The sequence below is a fragment of the Eurosta solidaginis genome, chromosome 1 (assembly GCF_040869045.1).
Source record: "Eurosta solidaginis isolate ZX-2024a chromosome 1, ASM4086904v1, whole genome shotgun sequence".
Lineage (NCBI taxonomy): Eukaryota > Metazoa > Arthropoda > Insecta > Diptera > Tephritidae > Eurosta > Eurosta solidaginis.
In genome coordinates, this window is record NC_090319.1 from 322036962 (window position 1) to 322058027 (window position 21066).

A 21066-nucleotide genomic window follows, 5' to 3' on the forward strand; every position below is an offset into this window, starting at 1 on the left:
TATACAAACGTGTATATAAACATGGCTAAAGACACAGCCGAAGAGAAAGACGAAATCTGTGAAGTAGTCATTATCATCCCGTGTGAACACTTTTTAATGTGTAGAATAAAGGGTAATGGCTACCCTTGAACTTGTTAACATCTGTCATGCACTTTTCGTATTTTGTGAATTTCACACAGGCGGGAATTAATTAGAGTGTTTTCATTAGAAAACAAACTTTATTGTGATTTAAAAATTGTAAAAAATCCTAGAAATTATGGACAGATCCTTGCAGCAACTGTACACAGCGATGCCGCGAAGTTCTTTGGGAAATAGGATGCGTCCACAGCCGGCTTCAAGTAGACCGGTATCTCCAGCAATGAAGAAGCCTGGCATCAGCCAAGGGTAATTGGTAGTATTTTTAAAATTAAGTTAAATGACAGCGCATTCAATTTATGTTATTTCTTAAATAATAGACGTTTTAGCTTATCAGCACGATCTAATCCCTCAATAGTTGGCATACGATCAGAGTTTAATATGGTTGAAAGTTTTGGATATCAATTACCTGTACTGGTTAACGAAGCTTTAACTTTTAATGAAAATAATCAAAATGTCTCCGTTTGCTGTGCGCCTAATGGTTGGGCTTGGGTGAGTTGATGACACAGCGAATAGATAAGCGTGATTTCCTTGTGTAATTTCTTCCTTATTTGTTAATTTGTGGGAACATCTCAGGTTGTGCATGGTCGGCGCCTTTTAATTTGGCAATATAAGGATACACGCATCACCGGCGATAGCACTTCACCACGTACACCCAAGGAATTGTTGCGTATGCAGCAACGACGTCTAGTTGCTATGGCACAATGTCGTGAATTGACACTGCCACACTGTGATATTGGACATAAGGCTACGTTGGTAAGCGTATTTCTGGGTGAAGGGCAACAAATGGCATCATGTTTGGCAGTTTCGCCCACTGGTGATGTACGCTATTGGCCATCTATAGCCCACGATGGCTCTTCAGTGGATACAAGCGGTATTTTGGATGGACAAGAATTTGATCAAATGCTTAATATGCCACATCAACAAGGATATTTACTTGTAACTACTACTTGCAATTTAGTGTTGCTGCAATTGCAAATGGTTAATGGTCGTCATGTGCTGCAACATAAAACACTACGGCAACCGGCTGGCTTTTTGGGTGGCATTGGCAAGAAATTTTCCATTATAATGGGCATGAATAGTGGTAGTGATAAGGAGAATGTGAGTAGTACAACTGAATTGTAATTTTGAAGTTAACAACTTAATTTAAATTATATGAATTTTCAACAGAAATTTGTTGGTATTGCTTGCGAGGGAGGTGTGAGTAACGAAGCTTTTGTTACGGTTCTTTCCGATCGTTGGTGTCAACGCTGGCGCCTAGCAAATAATGGTACTGTGGAGCAAATGCTTTATGAAGATAGCGATGTTATACGCAAAATACGTGATGAATTTCAACATAAATTTTGGAATGTACGAGGTATGTATGAGCATTCTATTCTAATACCTTTTTCCGTCGCTGCACTTATTGTATTTGTACTCTTAAATAGAAAAAAAACATTTGTATTTCTCTTTATAAGACAATCTCGATATAAATTTACATCTTCTGGATATGCATATTTGTGATGGTAAAATCTATATACTCGGCGGTGCAGTGAACACAGCTCATGCACCGCAAATACACTACGGTATTGGTAAGTTTCCCATATATATAAAAATAAATTACAAATTGACCTTATTTTACTTTTTTGACAATTAGCCATTATCACAGCGGAAACCGAATCAATGAAACTGCAATCCTTCATTCCACTCAAACTTACACAATTCTATAATGTTGGCACTGAAAAGGATTGTCACAATTTACGTTTTATCGTTACACGCACACATCTGTTCTTTTATACTGATAAATTTATTTACCCATTAAATTTAACCAACCCAGCAATAGCTGAAATGGAAGCTGAAAAAATTGAATTCCATTTACAAGATGATCGCATTTTAAACGCTGCTGTTTGTGGTTATTTGCCATTATTTTTCAGTCGGACACATGGTTTGGTTTGCGTAACACCAGGCGACTTTGATACAATGGATTACATGAATTCTTCTTTTGCGATGGGGGCACCCAGTGGCGTTGGTGGTAGTACTACAGCAATCGATATAAATGGCATGTCTACTATTGGTGTAGATCAGAGTGCGGATTTATTTAATAGTCAAATCAATGAGAGTAATTTGTATATGTTTGAATTGGATCCTGATGCTATGTACAACGAATTCAAGGATGAAGTTAGTCAGTTGAAATCGGCATTTATTTATCGGTTAAAGCACAATAATAACATGTGTAATACAATATTGAATGATTTGCTGCGTAATATGTCGGAAGGACAGACAGGATCTACAACGCTGGCGGATGCTAACCAATTGGATAGGTGATTAGATTAGATGATTATGAACAATTTAAAAATATGCTACGCTAACAACATACATTATTTCATGTTATGTAATTTTGTATAATACTTATCGCGTTACCTTTTCTGGAAAAAATGTCACCCTCATGTTACACTCTTAAATTCTAACTTTTGAACTAGGTCACCCTGTGCTATGCGAAAGGGCTCTATTTGTATGTAATAAGAACCCTTTTATGGTTAATTTCATTTTTCATTTATCAACAAGATATTAGTACAATAAGATCTAGTATCTCTTATAGTAAAAATTAATAACAAGCTTAAATATATTGTGACGAATATTAGCATCACTGAGCGATACTATCATCACTAAGCCGATACTAAGCAGCCACTCGTATGTACGTAAACAAATCAATCGTCATTTACCACAAACGCATGTCATCAGCCGAAGTAGTACTCACATATACACACGCATATGGCTACAAACGACAAATATACAGGTATATGGCTGGTAACCAAGCATGAAGTTCGCGAAACTGAGTATAAAAGCAGCGCAAGCTGAGGCATGACTAATGAGTTTGTTATCACAGATATCGACAAAAATGGAGGCCCAGGAAACACGTATAACAGAAATGTCGTCACAAATATGAACCACCATGTCATCTCAACTGGAGGAACAGAAGATATATATGACAGCACAAATTGCATCCCAATAATATAACATATCAACTAGAATCTCAGGAGATTCGCATAACAACCAAGATGGATACACAGTTAGAAGAACAGAAGACATATGGCTGAGCAGTTGAAAGCCCAAGAAACTCGCATATCTTCGCAACTGTCATAACAGGAAGCAAGGGTATCATCAAAACTTGAAGCGCAGGATGTAAAAATCGCTCAATTTCAGGCAGAAGTCGATGATTTGAAGGGTTGTTATTGTTGTTGTTGTTGTTGTAGAGATAAGGTTGCTCTCCAAAGGCTTTGGGGAGTGTTATGGATGTGATGGTCTTTTGCCGGATACAGATCCGGTACGCTCCGGTACCATAGCACCATTAAGGTGCTAGCCCGACCATCTCGGGAAGCGACATATGGAAACCCAAAACCCACATTCGCAGAAACGGTATCCCATGCGCTGTCTCAAGAAACAGCGTCACTTTTGAGTAAGCCCGCATACAAAGCTCATCGCGTGGAAGTGGAAAGACCATACTGGGTAGACACAATTTTGGAAGCACTAAAAGGAACGCAGCAGAAAAACGATGGTGCCGTCAAATGCTGTTAATGTGGAAAGCCAGGGCACATTGCACGTTATTGCAGCAATATGGGTGGCCGTAAACGCAGAGCTGAAGGAGATGAGCAAATCTCCAAATCCACCCAATCCTTAAACAAAAGCGAGTTAGCCGCTGTCTCCCTCAATGGAATGCCCCATAATCTCTATTTCGTAAATTGGAAGAAGGTCAAACAAAGTCACTGTCGGAGGACATGTGGATGGAAAGGAACGTTTACTGACTGTAGATACGGGTGGATCTCATTCCATCATTCGAGCGGATTTAATCAACAAGAAGATAAGACCATTGCTTGGAGCAAGATTACGTACAGCTGCGGGAAAGGACACCCAGGTAATTGGAGAAGTAGCATGTGAAGTAGCAATTGGGAACGTCATGGTACTACACAATTTTATAGTGGCAGAGATTGTTGATGAAATCATAATTGGAGTGGATTTCTTAATCGACCAAGGCATCAAGATCGATATGCAAAGCAAGACGATGCGATATAAGAACATGGATGTGCCACTTAATTTCGGCTACTAGAGGGGCTACAGCAGTAAACGCGTGCTGGTGGAAGAGAGTCAGCAAATACCACCAAAATCCGAAACAGTCATCTGGGCAAAGGTTAATGGAGATTGTGGGACAAACAAATTGTGGGTTGTCGAGGCAGCAAACAAATCAACACCGAACATACTTGTAGAAAACCCCTGGCTATGACAAAACAAGATGGACGTATCCCGGTAAGAGTACTCAATGAGTTCAAGTCACCACTTAAACTGACCAGAGGAGCTATTTTGGGAAGATGCCAAGAGGCTGAAGTAATAATCAACTGTGAACAGCTCCAGGAGGAGGTTTCAACTAGCAATATTGATCTTTCAGATGACATTATGGCATGGACGGAGGGACTAGAGGAAGACTATCAGAGTAAGGCAAAACAACTGCTCTTAAAATACGCGAACATAATTGACCAAGATGGCTCAAAACCAGGGCGCACCAACGTTGTGAAACATCAAATTGACACTGGAGATGCGAGGCCGATCCGTCAATCTCCACGTAGTGTTCCACTGGCGAAGCGGGAAGTTGTGAGTCAAATCATACAAGAAATGAGCGACAGCGGCGTCATCGAACCATCAGCTAGTCCATGGAGCTCACCGGTGGTACTTGTGAAGAAGAAGGATGGAAAAATTAGGTTTTGCGTGGACTACCGCAAGTTGAATGACGTTACGAAAAAGGATAGCTACCCATTGCCAAGAATTGACGACACTCTGGACTCGCTTTCTGGTACGAAATGGTTTTCCACACTGGACTTGAAAAGCGGCTACTGGCAAGTGGAAGTGGAAGAGGAAGACAGAGAAAACAGCCTTCAGTGTCGGTGATGGTCTTTGGCAATTTACAGTGATGCCTTTTGGACTATGTAATGCACCATCTACTTTTGAAAGACTCTTGGATCAGGTACTGAAAGGACTACATTGGAAAACATGCTTAGTGTACCTAGACGACATCATCGTATTGGGAAAGAACTTCGAAGAACATCTGAAGAAACGGGAGGAGGTTTTCCAAAAAATAGCTGGTGCTGGTCTGAAGTCCCAAAAAGTGTTCACTTTCTTGTATTCCGGCCTTTTAGTTAATATATTCAAGGTATGTTTGAGCTCTTGGCCAATATATACATATGTTTGTTAAAATACAGCAAATGTGTTTAAACAATGTATATATATTTGTCGAATGGTTTGTCTTGCCAATAGTTCGACTTCAATCTGAAGTCATCTTCAGGAACTTATGACTGCACCTGGTCGACTGAGTCAGTTATTTGGGTCATAAGGTAACGACAGAAGGCATCTGTACTGTGAATGAAAAGATAGAGGCAGTAAAGGATTGGCCAAGACCACTGAACCTGCATGAATTGAGAAGTTTCCTTGGGCTGTGCGCATATTACCGCCGATTTGTACCAAACTTTTCCAGCGTAGCCCACAGCCTCCATGAGCTTACAAGAAAAAATAAAGCTTTTGAACGGAAAAAGTAGCAAGAGGTGGCTTTCCCAACATTGAAGGAGCGTTTGTGCACTGCCCCAATGTTGGCATATCCGATTCCAGGAGCAACATTTATTCTAGATACAGATGCGAGTGGATATGCTATAGGAGGCGTTTTGTCACAACTGGTTGATGGACAGGAGAAGGTTGTATATTACAGCCGTTCAATTGGAAAACCAGAGAGGAACTACTGCGTTACCCGGAGAGAGCTGTTGGCATTGGTAGAGTGCATTAAACATTTTCACAAATACCTCTACGGCTAGCGATTCCGCGTCAGGACAGATCAACACAGCGTTGAAATGGCTTCTGCAGTTCCGTAATTCGGAAGGACAATTGGCACGGTGGATCGAGCGACTACAAAGCTATGACTTCCATTGAGCATCGAAAAGGTAGTACCCATGGAAATGCTGATGCAATGTCACGGAGACCATGTAGTTAGGAATGCAAGCACTGTTCAAAGGCCGAGGCTGAAGAAGACACTATAGATGTCCGGCTAATGACTATAACATGTACAGATGAATGGGACAAGGAACAACTAAGGAAGTGTCAGCTAGAAGATACTGATCTGCCACATGTTATGCCATGGCTCGAACGAAACGAAAAACCAAATAGAGAGGAGATGTCAGCAGAGAGTCCAATTGCGAAGTCATATTGGGCACAGTGGAACAGTTTAGATTTGATATCCCGTTGCTTGCATCGAATATGGGAGAGTGAGGATGGTCAATGCAAGAAGAAACTGCTAGTTGTCCCCAGAAAGAGGATTCCTGACATGCTCAGCGAGCTGCATAATGGTCCAAGCGGAGGTCATCTTGGAATCACGAAGACGCTCGAGAAGATTAAACATAGATTCTATTGGGTTGGTTGCCGTCAGTCGGTCACTGAGTGGATTGCGAACTGCGAGGTTTGCAGCAGAGCGAAAGGGCCCAAAACCCGAAGTCAGGGCCAGATGAAGCAATATAACTCAGGTGCGCCATTTGAAAGGATCGATATGTATGTCGCAGGTCCATTTCCTACTAGCAACTGCGGAAACAAATATGAACTGGTGGTTATGGATTATTTCAGCAAATGGCCAGAGGTATACCCAATCCCAAATCAAGAAGCGGAAACAGTAGCAGAAGTGTTTATAAACAATTGGGTTGCAAGGTATGGTGTACCAATGGAGTTACATTTTGACCAAAGCAGGAATTTCGGATCAGCTGTGTTCCGGGAAATGTGTAAATTATTGGGAATTCGAAAAACGCGGACAACTGCATTGCATCCTCAGTCCGATGGTATGGTGGAACGATTCAATAGAACTTTGGAGGAGCATTTAAGGAAAGTAGTAGACAAGTACCATAAGGAGTGGGATGCACATATATCATGATTCTTGATAGCTTACCGATCGGCAGTGCATGAGACAACGCGCCAAACTTCCGCAAGGTAATTTTTGGCAATGACCTTCGACTGCCAGCTGATTTGAAGTTTGGGATAGACACCGATGCGGAGAGAAACGTCAAGAAATCTACTGGTGTCTTGGAAGAAGAGCTGAGGGAGATACACGATCTTGTAAGGCAACGATCAAAGATTATGAGTGACAAGATGAAAGCAAGGTACGATAAAGCAATTAATTCGGAAGGGTTTCAGGAAGGAGATTTGGTGGTGTTATGCAACCCACAACGAAAAAAAGGTTTGTCCCCGAAATTGCAGTCTAATTGGGAAGGCCCATACAAAGTTGTAAAACGGATCAACGATGTAGTGTACCGCACACAAACCATTGGAAAACCACGAACCAAAATGAAAGTGGTTCATTTGGAAAGGCTGGCAGCGTTTAGAACGAGAGATTTGTCTGATCGGGACGATCAGACTTAGGTGGAGGGCAGTGTGACGAATATTAGCAACACTAAGGGATACTATCATCTCTAAGCCGATGCTAAGAGTGACTTGTATGCACATCCATAAATCAATCATTATGTATCTACATAAACGAATCAATCATTATGTCTACACATATGTACGTACACGCAGCGGAGAAGCAATGCACAAACACATGCAGATATCTTATCTGAGATGCTCCCAAAAGTATGCAATTGTAATTGTGGAAGCGTCGCTCACAAATACATGCGCATATGAGAGCTACACACGTGCATCTGTAGTTATAATTAAATACCAATAAGCGCCTAGAAGATGCAACGAGGAAATCACACAGTATAAAAGCAGTAACAGTAGAGGCGCGAGAGTCAGTTTTGATTAAGCACGCTATTAGTCTACTTTCAAAATAACACTTCTATTGCTCGACAGATAAAGACCATTTTGCATTACTGAATAGTGGTGTTATTTATTCAACAGTTTAGTGATTCCAACCTTAGAAGATTTGAAATAAGCAGAATTGCAGTAAATTCGTTACAATATAATACTTCTATATCAATACCTTCCTATCTTCCTAATGTGCAAATTTTCTATCAATCATTATTTGCTGAAACTGTGCAAATGTATGTCTTGCGCATGCGAGAGCTTTGTTGGTGTTAGTGAATTGTAGTAGCGTGTGTACAAAAAAGTATTAAAGGGGTAACAACGGTTTACTATCCCCTTTGCCCAACTTCTGCATACTAATTGTTATAAAATCTCAGTTTAGTCGATTAAACAATGAAAACGGCATCAAATACAATACAAGGCTTGATGTATTTATTATTTAAACATGGGCTGCAGCCATATAAAGTACATTATTTACATAAATAGTAAAAAAAAAAACAAGGCGAAGAACTCATATTTTTGAAATGAAAAAAATTCAAATATCTATATATATAAAAAGAAGTGTACACTTTGATTGTCACTCCATAACTCGAAAACGGCTCGACAGATTGCCATGAAATGCCAGGAAAGATACAGGAAGGAGAGATGATGGTTAGTTGATTTTGAAATCCCAAATCGGTTTAGCCATATATATATAAAAATCAAATTCTCTGTGTGTGTGTGTTCCCACACATCAATCATAACCAAATTTTGGTTATGGGTTCCTTCGATCAACGGGAAGGTTTTAGGCTAAAAATAATTTCGATATATAAAAGGGGCGTGGCACCTCCCATACAAATGGAATCTTTGGAACTGCATACCTTTGAAGGTATACATGCCAGAACATTGAAATTCAATGAGGAGTTATATGAGGTCAATCCCTAACACCACCAAGAAAATGCGGAATTTGGAGAAAGGGGGCGTGGCACCTCCCATACAAATGGAATCTTTAGTAATGCATAACTTTGAAGGTATACATGCCAGAACATTGAAATTCAGTAAGGAGTTATTTGAGGTCAATCCTTAACACCACCAAGAAAATATGGAATTGGGAAAAAGGGGGCGTGGCACCTCCCATACAAATGGAATATATTATACTGCATATATCTGGATGTCGTAATGGTAGGATAATTAAAATTGGTAAGGAGCTATGTGACGTTAAGTCCTAAAACCTCCAGTAAAATGTGGAATGGGGAAAAGCTATGGCAGACGTACAAACTTAAGTTATTTTAACACCTAAAGTTTGACTGCATGGTTGAGTTTAGCTGTTATGCCTTTTGGACGTTTACTAATCTGCCGCTGTTAAAAAAATTGTTTAGCTTCAGTCTATCTACATCTTCTATAAAAATATATACTTCGATCATCATCAAATTTTGGCTCGAGGTTCCTTCAATCAAGACGAAAGTTTTTCATATTTCAGAATTAAGAATTTTAAATTTAAATGTTTTTGTTTTTTGGCTATGCGAAAGAACTATCTTAGCTCCCAAAAATGATCATGTTAACAAAATCAATGATCGCTTTCAAAATCAATTTCCTGGTGAAGTGACGAAATATAAATCGATCGACACAGTTACAGATGAAGATAAAATTGTGAATTATCCAAATGAATTTCTATACCCCTTACAACCAAAAGGAATGCCTGCGCATATATCAACTTTTAAAATTGGCTCACCAGTCATGCTTCTTCGGAATGTAATCAAAGCAACAACCATCAGCGGTAAAAGCAATACAATAATATAAAATAAGATACAATAAGATACAAGAATAAAATGTTTTAACAGAAAATTTCACCAAATATGCGTACAAAATTCAATTCAATTTACAGAACAATAAATTAAATTATCAACAAACAAAACAGAAAAAATAACGCAACATCCATGCGATTTCGGGCGTTACAACGTGCGCCTGGTAAAGCTAGTACATGTATAAAAATATACTTATACATACATCCCAACAAGTATTTCTTTAAACGTTTTTAAAAATAATTTAAAGTGAATTAGCTTGAACAAACGATATATAAACGTTTTCAAAATTTTACTTATTTTGAATTTTTTAATGAAGTAAATTTTTGAAGTAGTAAACAAAATATGAGTATTGGGCTGGCTGGTGTTGAAATAATATCAATTTTGTAAATTTTTTTCTAACATACTCTTGCTGTTATACTGCTTGTTGAAATATACATATATTTAAATAAAATAAATAAAAATTTAACGACAGCCTTGAGATTTTGTCTCCTTCTCTCGTTGTATATCTGTACTGTAATGTTTGACAGGCTGCACAGTTCAGTAGTAGTGATATAGAAGTATTACATATATGGCTATGTTATGCTAGGATGCTGAATAGATATAAACAAAGAGGGAGGGAGAGAAAAAGTGAGTGAGAAAAAAGGAGTGAGAGATACAGAAAGAGTATACTCTTATAAGAGCAAAGTGCGAAAGAGAGAAACTGGGGAATGGAGCTAGAATTGTGAGCTAGAGGGAGGTAGAAAGGAAGGAAGGGAGATATGAGTGAGAATATAAAAATGACGAGAATAAGTGTATCAAGAAAAGATATATAGGTAAAGAGGATAAATATAATAAGAGCCGTCACTCGTTATTTTTTAGGCATTTACACGATGTAAACTGCGAGGTAGTCGCTACTTTTGTTTTATGGGGGCATTTTTGAATTGCCTTCCATTTATCCATGCGGTGTTGTCACTTTATGCAAACGTGTTTTTTGGAAAGAGAATTAAATAATTAATTAAATACAGTCGGAAAAATAAACACAAATACCCCATGAAAATGTATAGAAGACATTTATAAACATCTCGCCCAAAAAAAAAGTAGCGACTACCTCATAGTTTACATCGAGTAAATGCCTAAAAAATAACGAGTGACGGCTCTTATTATATTTATCCTCTTTGATATAGGAATGTGGAAAAGAAAAAATTACTATCTTTACAACATTAGTTTTTTTTTTTAATGCTTTTGTTACCACCAAAGAGGATAGATATAATAAGAGCCGCCACTCGTTATTTTTTAAGTATTTACTCGATGCAAACTGTGAGGTAGTCGCTACGTTTTTTATGAGGGACATTTTTGAATTGCCTCCTATTTATCCATGCGGTGTTGTTACTTTATGCAAACCTGATTTTTGGAAAGAGAATTAAATAATTAATTAAATACAGTCGGAAAAATAAACACAAATACCCCATGAAAATGTATAGAAGACATTTATAAACATTTCGCCCCAAAAAAGTAGCGACTACCTCACAGTTTACATCGAGTAAATGCCTAAAAAATAACGAGTGACGGCTCTTATTATATATATCCTCTTTGTTACCACTACTATTATATTTTAAACTTTTTGTATCCGGTAAATAGAATTGTCATCACAATAGCGGAAGATCTGGCTGAAGATTTGCCAGCTGCTGATCCACGCTGGGAACAATTATGGACAGAGGGTGGTCACAGTAATAAGCATGCTTTAGGGAGTTCATCGTCGCTACAAATTTTGACACAGTTAAAGGAGAAATGTTTGGCACTCAGACATTTTGTTGAATTTCTGCACAGCACAGGCATTTGGGAAAAGGTACTTATTAATTTCCATATATCAGAAAATAAAAATTCATTGAGTTATAATTTTCCAATCTTTTTAGCTTGATGCTGTGCCTAGTGGAGGTGGCAGCGTATTAAAGTCTACTTGTTTCATATTGGCTGATATTAATGAGAAAATCATTGCAGCTATTGCTTTGAGAAGTTTACAGAATAAGTTAGTATATATCATTTCTGAAAAAGGTGAAAATATATTCATACCAATTTTTTTAGGTATCCAAAAATTATCGATGAAGCCATCAATCGTGTTGTTTCCACATGGCAAGAGAATCCTTATGGCAACCTAACTGCACAAGATATATTTTATGTACGTTTATGCAAGTTTCATGAGATTTTTCATGCATTAGCCGATTTTGTAGACAGTCGCATTGAATCACAACAGCAAAGCGCATTGCTGGCTAATTTGATAAGCGATGTAAATAGCATTGTATTAAACATAATCGGTGATGTATTAGCTAATCGTGAACTAAATGGAACTTTGTATACCTTGCCACAAGAGAAAGTGCATACTTATGAATATTTACCATGGACAGCAATGTCAGGTAGTGTTGGCTTACGTGATACTTTGACGCATTTGATTGAAGTATCAGTACGTTATGGTGCTCATTGCACTAATGATCCTGAGTTGAAGCAACGTCTTTATAGGCAAATATTCGAAACAATCGATGCAATATTGGATGGTCGAAAAAAATATTTAGATAGTGTACGTGATTCAGAAAAATATAACGTATTATTGCAACAATTTGAATCGCAACGTAAAGATCTTATTTCGATTTTAAGTGAGTAGAAGATATTTAGCAACTTCCCTGTCCAATGAGTCATATGTGACTCACAAGAGCGTATTGAAATAAGTTCACGAGTCACATGTGACTAATTTCTTTATACAACTTAAAGACGCTTTCTTGGTATGAACGTGTCGTTATATATTTGTGAATTCTATGTGAGCGTATATCAAAAGACCGAACCTTTAGGAAAAGTAAAGAAAATTTCGAAATTTTTTTTCTGATACCTTTTTCTCATTTTCATCAATTTCTGTATATACTTCTTACTTCAATTGAACAAAAAAGCACACTAATACACCTTTTTGACATTTATATATCAATTTACCGTTATTGTGATTCGAAAAATTTAATTATTTCTTATGGTCCTATATGTTCACATGTGACTGTTGTTGTTGTTGTTGTAGCGATAAGGTTGCTCCCCGAAGGATTTGGGGAGTGTTATCGATGTGATGGTCCTTTGCCGGATACAAATCCGGTACGCTCCGGTACCACAGCACCATTAAGGTGCTAGCCCGACCATCTCGGGAACGATTTATGTGGCCACATTAAACCTTCAGGCCATTCCCTCCCTCCCTACCCCCAAGTTCCATGAGGAGCTTGGGGTCGCCAGAGCCTCGTTTGTTAGTGAAACAGGATTCGCCGCGGACAGGTGAGGTTGACAATTGGGTTTGGAGAAGCTATATATTGCGCTGGCAACCTAAAAGGTTGCGCTACACAGCCCTTTGAATCTGGTATTTTAGTCGCCTCTTACGACAGGCATACCTACCGCGGGTATATTCTGATCCCCTAACCCGCTGGGGTGACTCATTGAACGTGGTAAACAAAATTGTTTTTGCTACGTTCAGGAGTCACATTTGAATCACAAAATAAAATAGCCAAAATAAAGTATATATATGTCAAATTATTTATAAAAAAAATGTTTTATAATATATATTCATATTATTCAATTAAGCAATACAAACAATAATGGGCGTGGGACATTCTCAAAGCGCTTTGTATGGGGACAGGGAAGTTGTTAGTAAATATTTAAATGCATTTGCTTTGATTAATCGTTTTGTTTTTCTTCTTATTGCATAGTCGATGATGAACAGTATGATTTTGCCGCCAAGTTAGCTGAAAAATATCTCGATTTTCAAAGTTTGGTAGTTATTTGTGATGAAACTAAGAATCAAGATCGCCTTGATGATTACATAAAAAAATTTGAGGAATATGATTTTTCACAATTTGCAATCAATTGGCATTTGCGTCAAAATCGTCAGGGTGAAGTATTCGAACGTTTTAAAGGCAATCAAGCGGCGCTATCACAATTTATGCGCGATCATCCAACACTTGGCTGGATACAATTAGTGTTCAACGGTAGCTTCGAGCGTGCCTCGAAAATATTATTACAATTGGCGCAAAATGAGACAGAGTTTGTGCAGCGGAAGAAGGTAAGTTATAAAGAGCAGTGCTATCTCATTATTTTTTTTTTTATTAATCAGATGAATGCACACAGATGTTTTTGTATCATATTGACGCTGTATAATTTTTGCTTTAAAACAATGAACACTTTATAATTCATATTTGTTTTGTTTACAGTCTATGCTTTCTTTAGCAAAATTAGCCGCTTTTGCTTCAGCAGACTCAGATTTATCGATACAATTAGAGAGTATAAATACCGAATTAAATATAATTGATTATCAGGAGCAGCTGAATGAGGCGATTTTGCAGAATTTTGGCTATGATGTGGAAAATCCTAAAGTTTTGAAAGTGGATGAAATAATAAATGTATGCAAAGCTTGCTATTGTTATACTCAGCTGAGCAGAGCTCACAGAGTATATTAATTTTGTTCGCATAACGGTACCCCGTAACGGCATAAACTAATCGAGATAGATATAGACTTCTATATATCAAAATGATCTGGACGAAAAAAGAAATTCATTTAGCCATGTCCGTCCGTCCGTCCGTCCGTCCGTCCGTCTGTCTGTCTGTGAACACGATAACTTGAGTAAATTTTGAGGTATCTTGATGAAATTTGGTATGTAGGTTCCTGGGTATTCATCTCAGATCGCTATTAAAAATGAACGAAATTGGACTACAACCACGCCCACTTTTTCGATATCGAAAATTTTGAAAAACCGAAAAAGTGCGATTATTCATTACCAAAGACGGATAAAGCGATAAAACTTGGTAGGTGGGTTTACCTTATGGCGCAAAATAGAAAATTAGTAACATTTTGGACAATGGGCGTGGCACCGCCCACTTTTAAAAGAAGGCAATTTAAAAGTTTTCCAAGCTGTAATTTGGCATTCGTTGAAGATATCATGATGAAATTTGGCAGGAACGTTACTCCTATTCCTATATGTGTGCTAAATAAAAATTTGCAAAATCGGATGACGAACACGCCACTTAAAAAAAATTTTTTTAAAGTCGAATTTTAACAAAAAATTTAATATCTTTACAGTATATAAGTAAATTGTGTCAACATTGGTGTAACAAAATACAAAAATAAAAGAAAATTTCAAAATGGGCGTGGATCCGCCCTTTTTCATTTAATTTGTCTAGAATACGTTTATGCCATAAGTCGAACAAAAATTAACCAATCCTTGTGAAATTTGGTAGGGGCATAGATTCTATGACGATAATTGTTTTCTGTGAAAATGGGCGAAATAGGTTGAAGCCACGCCCAGTTTTTATACACAGTCGAACGTCTGTCCTTCCGCTCGGCCCTTAACACGATAACTTGAGCAAAAATCGACATATCTTTACTAAACTTAATTCACGTACTTATCTGAACTCGCTTTATCTTGGCATAAAAAATGGCCGAAAGCCGACTATGACTCCGCCCACTTTTTCGATATCGAAAATTACGAAAAATGAAAAAAAAAATGCCAAATATAAAAAGGGATGAAAAATTGTAATTGGATTTGTTTATTGACGCAAAATATAACTTTAGAAAAAACTTTGTAAAATGTGTGTGACACCTTCCATATTAAGGAGAATAAAATGAAAAAGTTCTGCAGGGCGAAATCAAAAGCCCTTGGAATATTGGCAGGAATACTGTTCGTGGTATTACATATATAAATAAATTAGCGACACCCGACAGATGATGTTCTGGGTCACCCTGGTCCACATTTTGGTCGATATCTCGAAAACGCCTTCACATATACAACTAAGGGCAACTCCCCTTTAAAACCCTCATTAATACCTTTAATTTGATACCCATATCGTACAAACACATTCTAGAGTGACCCTTGGTCCACTTTTATGGCGATATCTCGAAAAGGCGTCCACCTGTAGAACTATGGCCCACTCCCTTTTAAAATACTCATTAATACCTTTCAGTTGATTTCCATATCGTCAAACACATTCTAGAGTCACCCTAGGTTAATTTTCCTACATGACGATTTTCCCTTTTTTTGTCTCCAAAGCTCTCAGCTGAGTATGTAATGTTCGGTTACACTCGAACTTAACCATCCTTTATTTAAAAATTTTAATATAATCTTCACATTTTTAGCTCCTCATTTCAGAAGAAAATGAAACGGCTAATGAATTTGATTTTCGTAAAGCTCTTGAACTGTTAAATTTTTTGGATGAACCATATGATGTGCGTCATAAAATTTGGTGTGCCTCAATTTTGCGTGATAATTGGACTGCATACGATACGAATAATGCTGTGGATTATTTACAAAATTTATTATTTTTCAAATTAGTTGAAGTTTGCCATTTAATGGGTGTGTAGCAAATGAATAATCGTAATTTAGCAAAAGTAAACTTTCGTTTTCTTATATTTTCATAGACGGTGATTGCGAAACTTTCCTCCCACCAATGGAAGATTTTCTCAATAGTAGTGAACTAGGCGATTTAGTGCACAACACATCATTTCAATATCTTTTTAAATTAACTTATGAATATATATCGGATGCATTTAAGAAACCAGTTGATATCGGTATGGATTTGTAAACAGTATCTCTGTATGCATGTATGTAAGCAGTGTTGGTATTTATGAAATTTTCTATTTTTTGTTTGTTTAGAATAAAAATTTTTCTACTTGAAAATTAACATGTAATTATAATTTGTATCTACATACATACAATGGTTAAAGCAAGCTATATTTAAAGCTTGTTTGGATTAAGTCCCGTCCGAAAATTTTTGTAATGTTTTTACCTCACAATGGAAAAGTTTCTGTACGGACATAGAGTGCTCCAGCGAAACAGCACGGTTGAGAAAAGTCCTAGCAAGGGGAACATAGTCCAGGGACTAATAAAGAAAGGGAACGGGGATGGTCACGTAATAGTGAGGAATCGCTTGAGATGCACATTTCCCAGCCAGCAGACAGCACTCACACTTCGATCACGGAACGGGTAGTGCCGGGCTTGGTGATCGATACCAAGATCGAATGGGCAGTGAAGACGTTTTCTAAGTTTAAATCGCCGGGCCCAGATGGTATATTCCCTGCCATGCTACAAGTTTTAAGTAGGGCGGTCGTGGAATGGCTTAAAATAATATTCGATGGGTGCATAAGACTGAATCATGTACCGCACTCTTGGAGAACTGATCCGTGTATCTTTCCTACCAAAGGCAGGGAAGATCGGTCACGTGTATCCCAAAGGCTGTAGCCCCATTAGCTTAACATAATTTCTGCTCAAAACCTTTGAGAGGCTGAGAGATGTGTACATAAAGTTCAACGTGGATGAAAAGCTGCTCTCCACAACACAACATGCGTACACCAAAGGCAAGTCGGTAGACACCGCATTGCATAGGGTGGTAATAAGCATAACGAAAGCCCTGGAATATAAGGAATATGCTCTAGGAGTCTTCTTAGACACAGCCTACTTCAAAACCTCAAAAAACATAGCGTTAACAACTGCAACCAGGCTCGGTGCCTCGGGGTAGCTTGAGCGCCGACCATACGGCCATAGTAGTATAGCGTCATCAATCACAAGACGAACAGACTACCTGATTCCCTATCTGCGCTTCGAGGGCGATCTTAAGGGCACAATAGAGGTGGACGGTTGGCGCAAGGGTGCTCAAATGGCGGACGAGGCGATACATGTGTACACAGATGGTACCAAAGTTGAGGAAGCAGTAGGGTCTGCGGTATACTGTGCTGATCCGGAAAAAACAGATCCTACAGGCTGCCGGATTAATGTAGCGTTTTCCAAGCTGAAATAGTAGCCGTAACCAAAGCAGAAGAAACCTTGGAAGAAAATAGCCCAAGCTGCAATCGTGTTAACTTTTATATTGACAGTCAAGCCGTAATTAAGGCAATAATATCGCATAGCACAGCATCAAAATGCGTGTTAGAGTGTAAGCAGTCCATGGAGAGAATCGGGACAGGGAGAAGCATACATCTATATTGGGTCACAGGGCATATGGGAATAGATGGAAATGAAAAAGCGGGTTAGGGGTCAGAATATACCCGCGGTAGGTATGCCTGTCGTAAGAGGCGACTAAAATACCAGATTCAAGGGGCTGTGTAGCGCAACCCTTCAGGTTGCCAGCGCAATATACAGCTTCTCCAAATCCAATTGTCAACCTCGCCTATCCGCGGCAAATCCTGTTTCACTAACAGACGAGGCTCTGGCGACCCCAAGCTCCTCATGGAACTTGGGGGTGGGGAGGCAGGAATGGCCTGAAGGTTTAATGTGGCCATATAAATCGTTCCCGAGATGGTCGGGCTAGCACCTTAATGGCCAAAGCCTTCGGGGAACAACCTTATCGCTACAACAACAACAACAATGAAAAAGCGGATGAACTAGCTAAAAAGGGCGCATCCCTTGAAGCTTGCTCCGTAGACGTCTCAATTAGACTGGGCGAGATTGAGCGAAGGCAAGAGGTGGACATGATCGACCAAGCAGGAAAGGCGTGGTTTCAAGCGCGGGGCTGTAAAGTGTCGAAGATTTTGTGCAGGTCTTACACCCTTAGACTAACAAAGTTGCTTCTATCATTAAAAAGAGAGGACTGTAGCCTCATGACGAGTATTCTGACTGGACACTGCCTTCTGGCGTCATATGCCTTTAAACTATAGCTCCGACACATAAGCAGTTATCATATAGAATAGTTTAAAACAAGCTTATGCATTATGAGTAGATTGCACGTATTTTTATGGAGAACGGTAGAATGAGCGACATTGGCGCCATCTGATATTGAAAAGTAGCCAAATCCCAAATTTTGTTCCAAGCAAATCATAAGAAGAATTTGACATTTGCTTTGGCTAAGGGTCTTGGCACACTTTGCAAGTGAAATTATTTTTCCCACTGGTTGGTAAAATTTCTAAAATTTTTCGCAATTAACAACTGCAATATAACAATCGAATACGACACAAAATATGTTAGCGAGTTGTTGTTGTTGTTGTTGTAGCAATGCTCGCCCCACCTAATAGCCGCGACCGATCACAAATTGTCATCAATATCCTCTAACGGGAGTCCAAGGAAACTTGCCGTTTCAACAGGGGTGGACCATAAGGAAAGGGGTGTTAGAGGCGTTGGTTCCACATTACAATTAAAGAGATGGTTGGTGTCATGTGGGGACACATTGCAAGCAGGGCATACATTTTGTATGTCGGGGTTGATTCTGGATAGGTAAGAGTTTAACCTGTTACAGTATCCAGAACGAAGTTGAGCAAGAGTGACACGCGTTTCCCTGGGGAGTATGCGTTCCTCTTCTGCGAGTTCTGGATATTTTTCTTCAAGTACTGGATTCACCGGGCAATTCCCGACATAAAGGTCCGACGCCTGTCTATGGAGTTCACCAAGGACCTGCTTGTGTTTTTCCGCTTCATACGGCTGGGTTCTCAGGTGCCGTATTTCCTCAAAATGCTTACGGAGATGACTCCTTAGGCCCATAGGCGGTGCTGGTTCGTCAATCAGATGTCTGTTGGGATGCCCAGGTTTCTGGGTATTCAACAGAAACTGTTTGGTCAGCATCTCATTTCTCTCCCTGATGGGGAGTATTCTCGCCTCATGTGATGGTGTTCTGGGGACATAAGAAGAAAGCCCGTGGCGATTCTGAGAGCAGTATTTTGGCAGGCCTGTAGTTTCTTCCAGTGGGTGGTTTTTAGGCTTGGCGACCATATGGGTGACGCGTAGCACGTAATCGGCTGGCTAATTGCTTTGTATGTGGTCAAGAGCGTTTCTTTATCTTTTCCCCAGGTACTGCCAGCAAGGGATTTGAGGATTTTATTACGGCTCTGAATTCTTGGAACAATTGCGGTTGCGTGCGCACCAAAATGTAGATCCTGATCAAACGTCACACCCAAGATTTTGGGGTGTAGGACAGTCGGTAGCGTAGTGCCATCGACGTGGATGTTCAATATGGTCGACATTTGGGGCGTCCATGTTGTAAATAAGGTCGCGGAAGATTTAGTCGGTGACAATGCCAGGTTTCGCGAGGCGAAAAAACTGGAGAGATCAGGGAGATAGCCATTTATTTTATTGCATAGCTCATCGATCTTTGGGCCTGGGCCTGTGGCCATTATTGTGCAGTCATCGGCGTAGGAAACGATTGTGACTCCTTCCGGTGGTGAAGGTAGCTTAGATATGTAGAAATTAAACAAAAGCGGGGATAGGACACCACCCTGTGGCACCCCTTGTTTAATTCTCCTTTGTTTTGATGTTTCGTTTCTGAATTGCACCGATGCCTGCCGACCACCCAGATAATTTGCGGTCCACCTTTTAAGACATGGGGGAAGGGTAGACCCTTCCAGGTCTTGCAGTAACGAGCCATGGTTGACCGTATCAAAAGCTTTTGATAGGTCTAACGCTACGAGTACTGTTCTATGGTGGGGATATTGATTCAAACCGCAATTTATCTGGGTGCTAATGACATTTAGCGCGGAGGTAGTGCTATGGAGTTTTCTGAAGCCATGCTGATGAGGGGCTAGCTGCAAATGTGCTTGGAAATAAGGGAGCAAAATGGCTTCAAGCGTCTTTGCCACTGGCGATAGGAGAGATATCGGACGATATGACTCACCTACGTTAGCTGGTTTCCCAGGCTTTAGTAGCGGGACCACCTTGGCCATTTTCCATTTCTCGGGTATGACAAAGGTGGAAAGAGACAGGTTGAAGACATGCGCTAAATATTTGAAACCCTCTTTCCCTAGGTTTTTAAGCATCGGCATGGCTATGCCGTCTGGGCCCACTGCTTTGGATGGTTTAGCGCAACCAATGGCGTCCTCAACCTCTCTAGCGGTGATGGTAATTGGTTGCGCGCTGAGTTTGTGTTTATGTGCGTGTCTATTGGCTCTCCGTCTATCTTTGTCGACCGTAGGATGCATTATATATTGTCGGCAGAAAGCGCTCGCGCATTTTTTCGCATCCGACAGCACCTTATCGCCAAAGGCGATGGAGACTTTGTCTTTGTGCTTAGTCGGATTCGATAGGGACTTTACGGTGGACCAAAGTTTACCTACACCGGTAGAGAGGTTACAACCTCTTAGGTGCTCTTCCCATTTCGCCCGCTTGTGTTCGTCCACAAGCAATCTGATGCGTTGGTTTATATCCCTTATTTGGGGGTCGCCTGGATCAAGCTGTCTTATAAGGTCGCGTTCCCTCGCTAAGCTCGCGGCCTCCGCCGGGAAGTGGGGCCGGATTTCGGGAATTCTCCCGGCGGGAATGAAATGTGCCGAGGCGGATTCAATGACATTACGGAAGGCACGCTCCCCTTGGCGGGCATCAGTCGGGATAGGGAGGGCAGCAAAGCTGCTGTCTGTTGCAGATTTATATTCTTCCCACTTTCC

At 39.7% G+C, this 21066-nt stretch overlaps 1 protein-coding gene across 1 annotated transcript; it reads left to right on the plus strand.

The window, feature by feature from the left end:
* Positions 1-16384, plus strand: Nup133 (nuclear pore complex protein Nup133). The gene is made up of 13 exons (XM_067761859.1): positions 1-384; positions 456-627; positions 712-1236; positions 1306-1492; positions 1593-1706; positions 1772-2435; positions 11334-11541; positions 11609-11721; positions 11778-12343; positions 13424-13776; positions 13925-14113; positions 15844-16060; positions 16126-16384. Exons 1-13 carry the CDS (start codon positions 257-259, stop codon positions 16287-16289), a joined length of 3600 nt encoding a protein of 1199 aa, XP_067617960.1. The 5' UTR covers positions 1-256; the 3' UTR covers positions 16290-16384.
* Positions 16385-21066: the final 4682 nt, after the last annotated feature.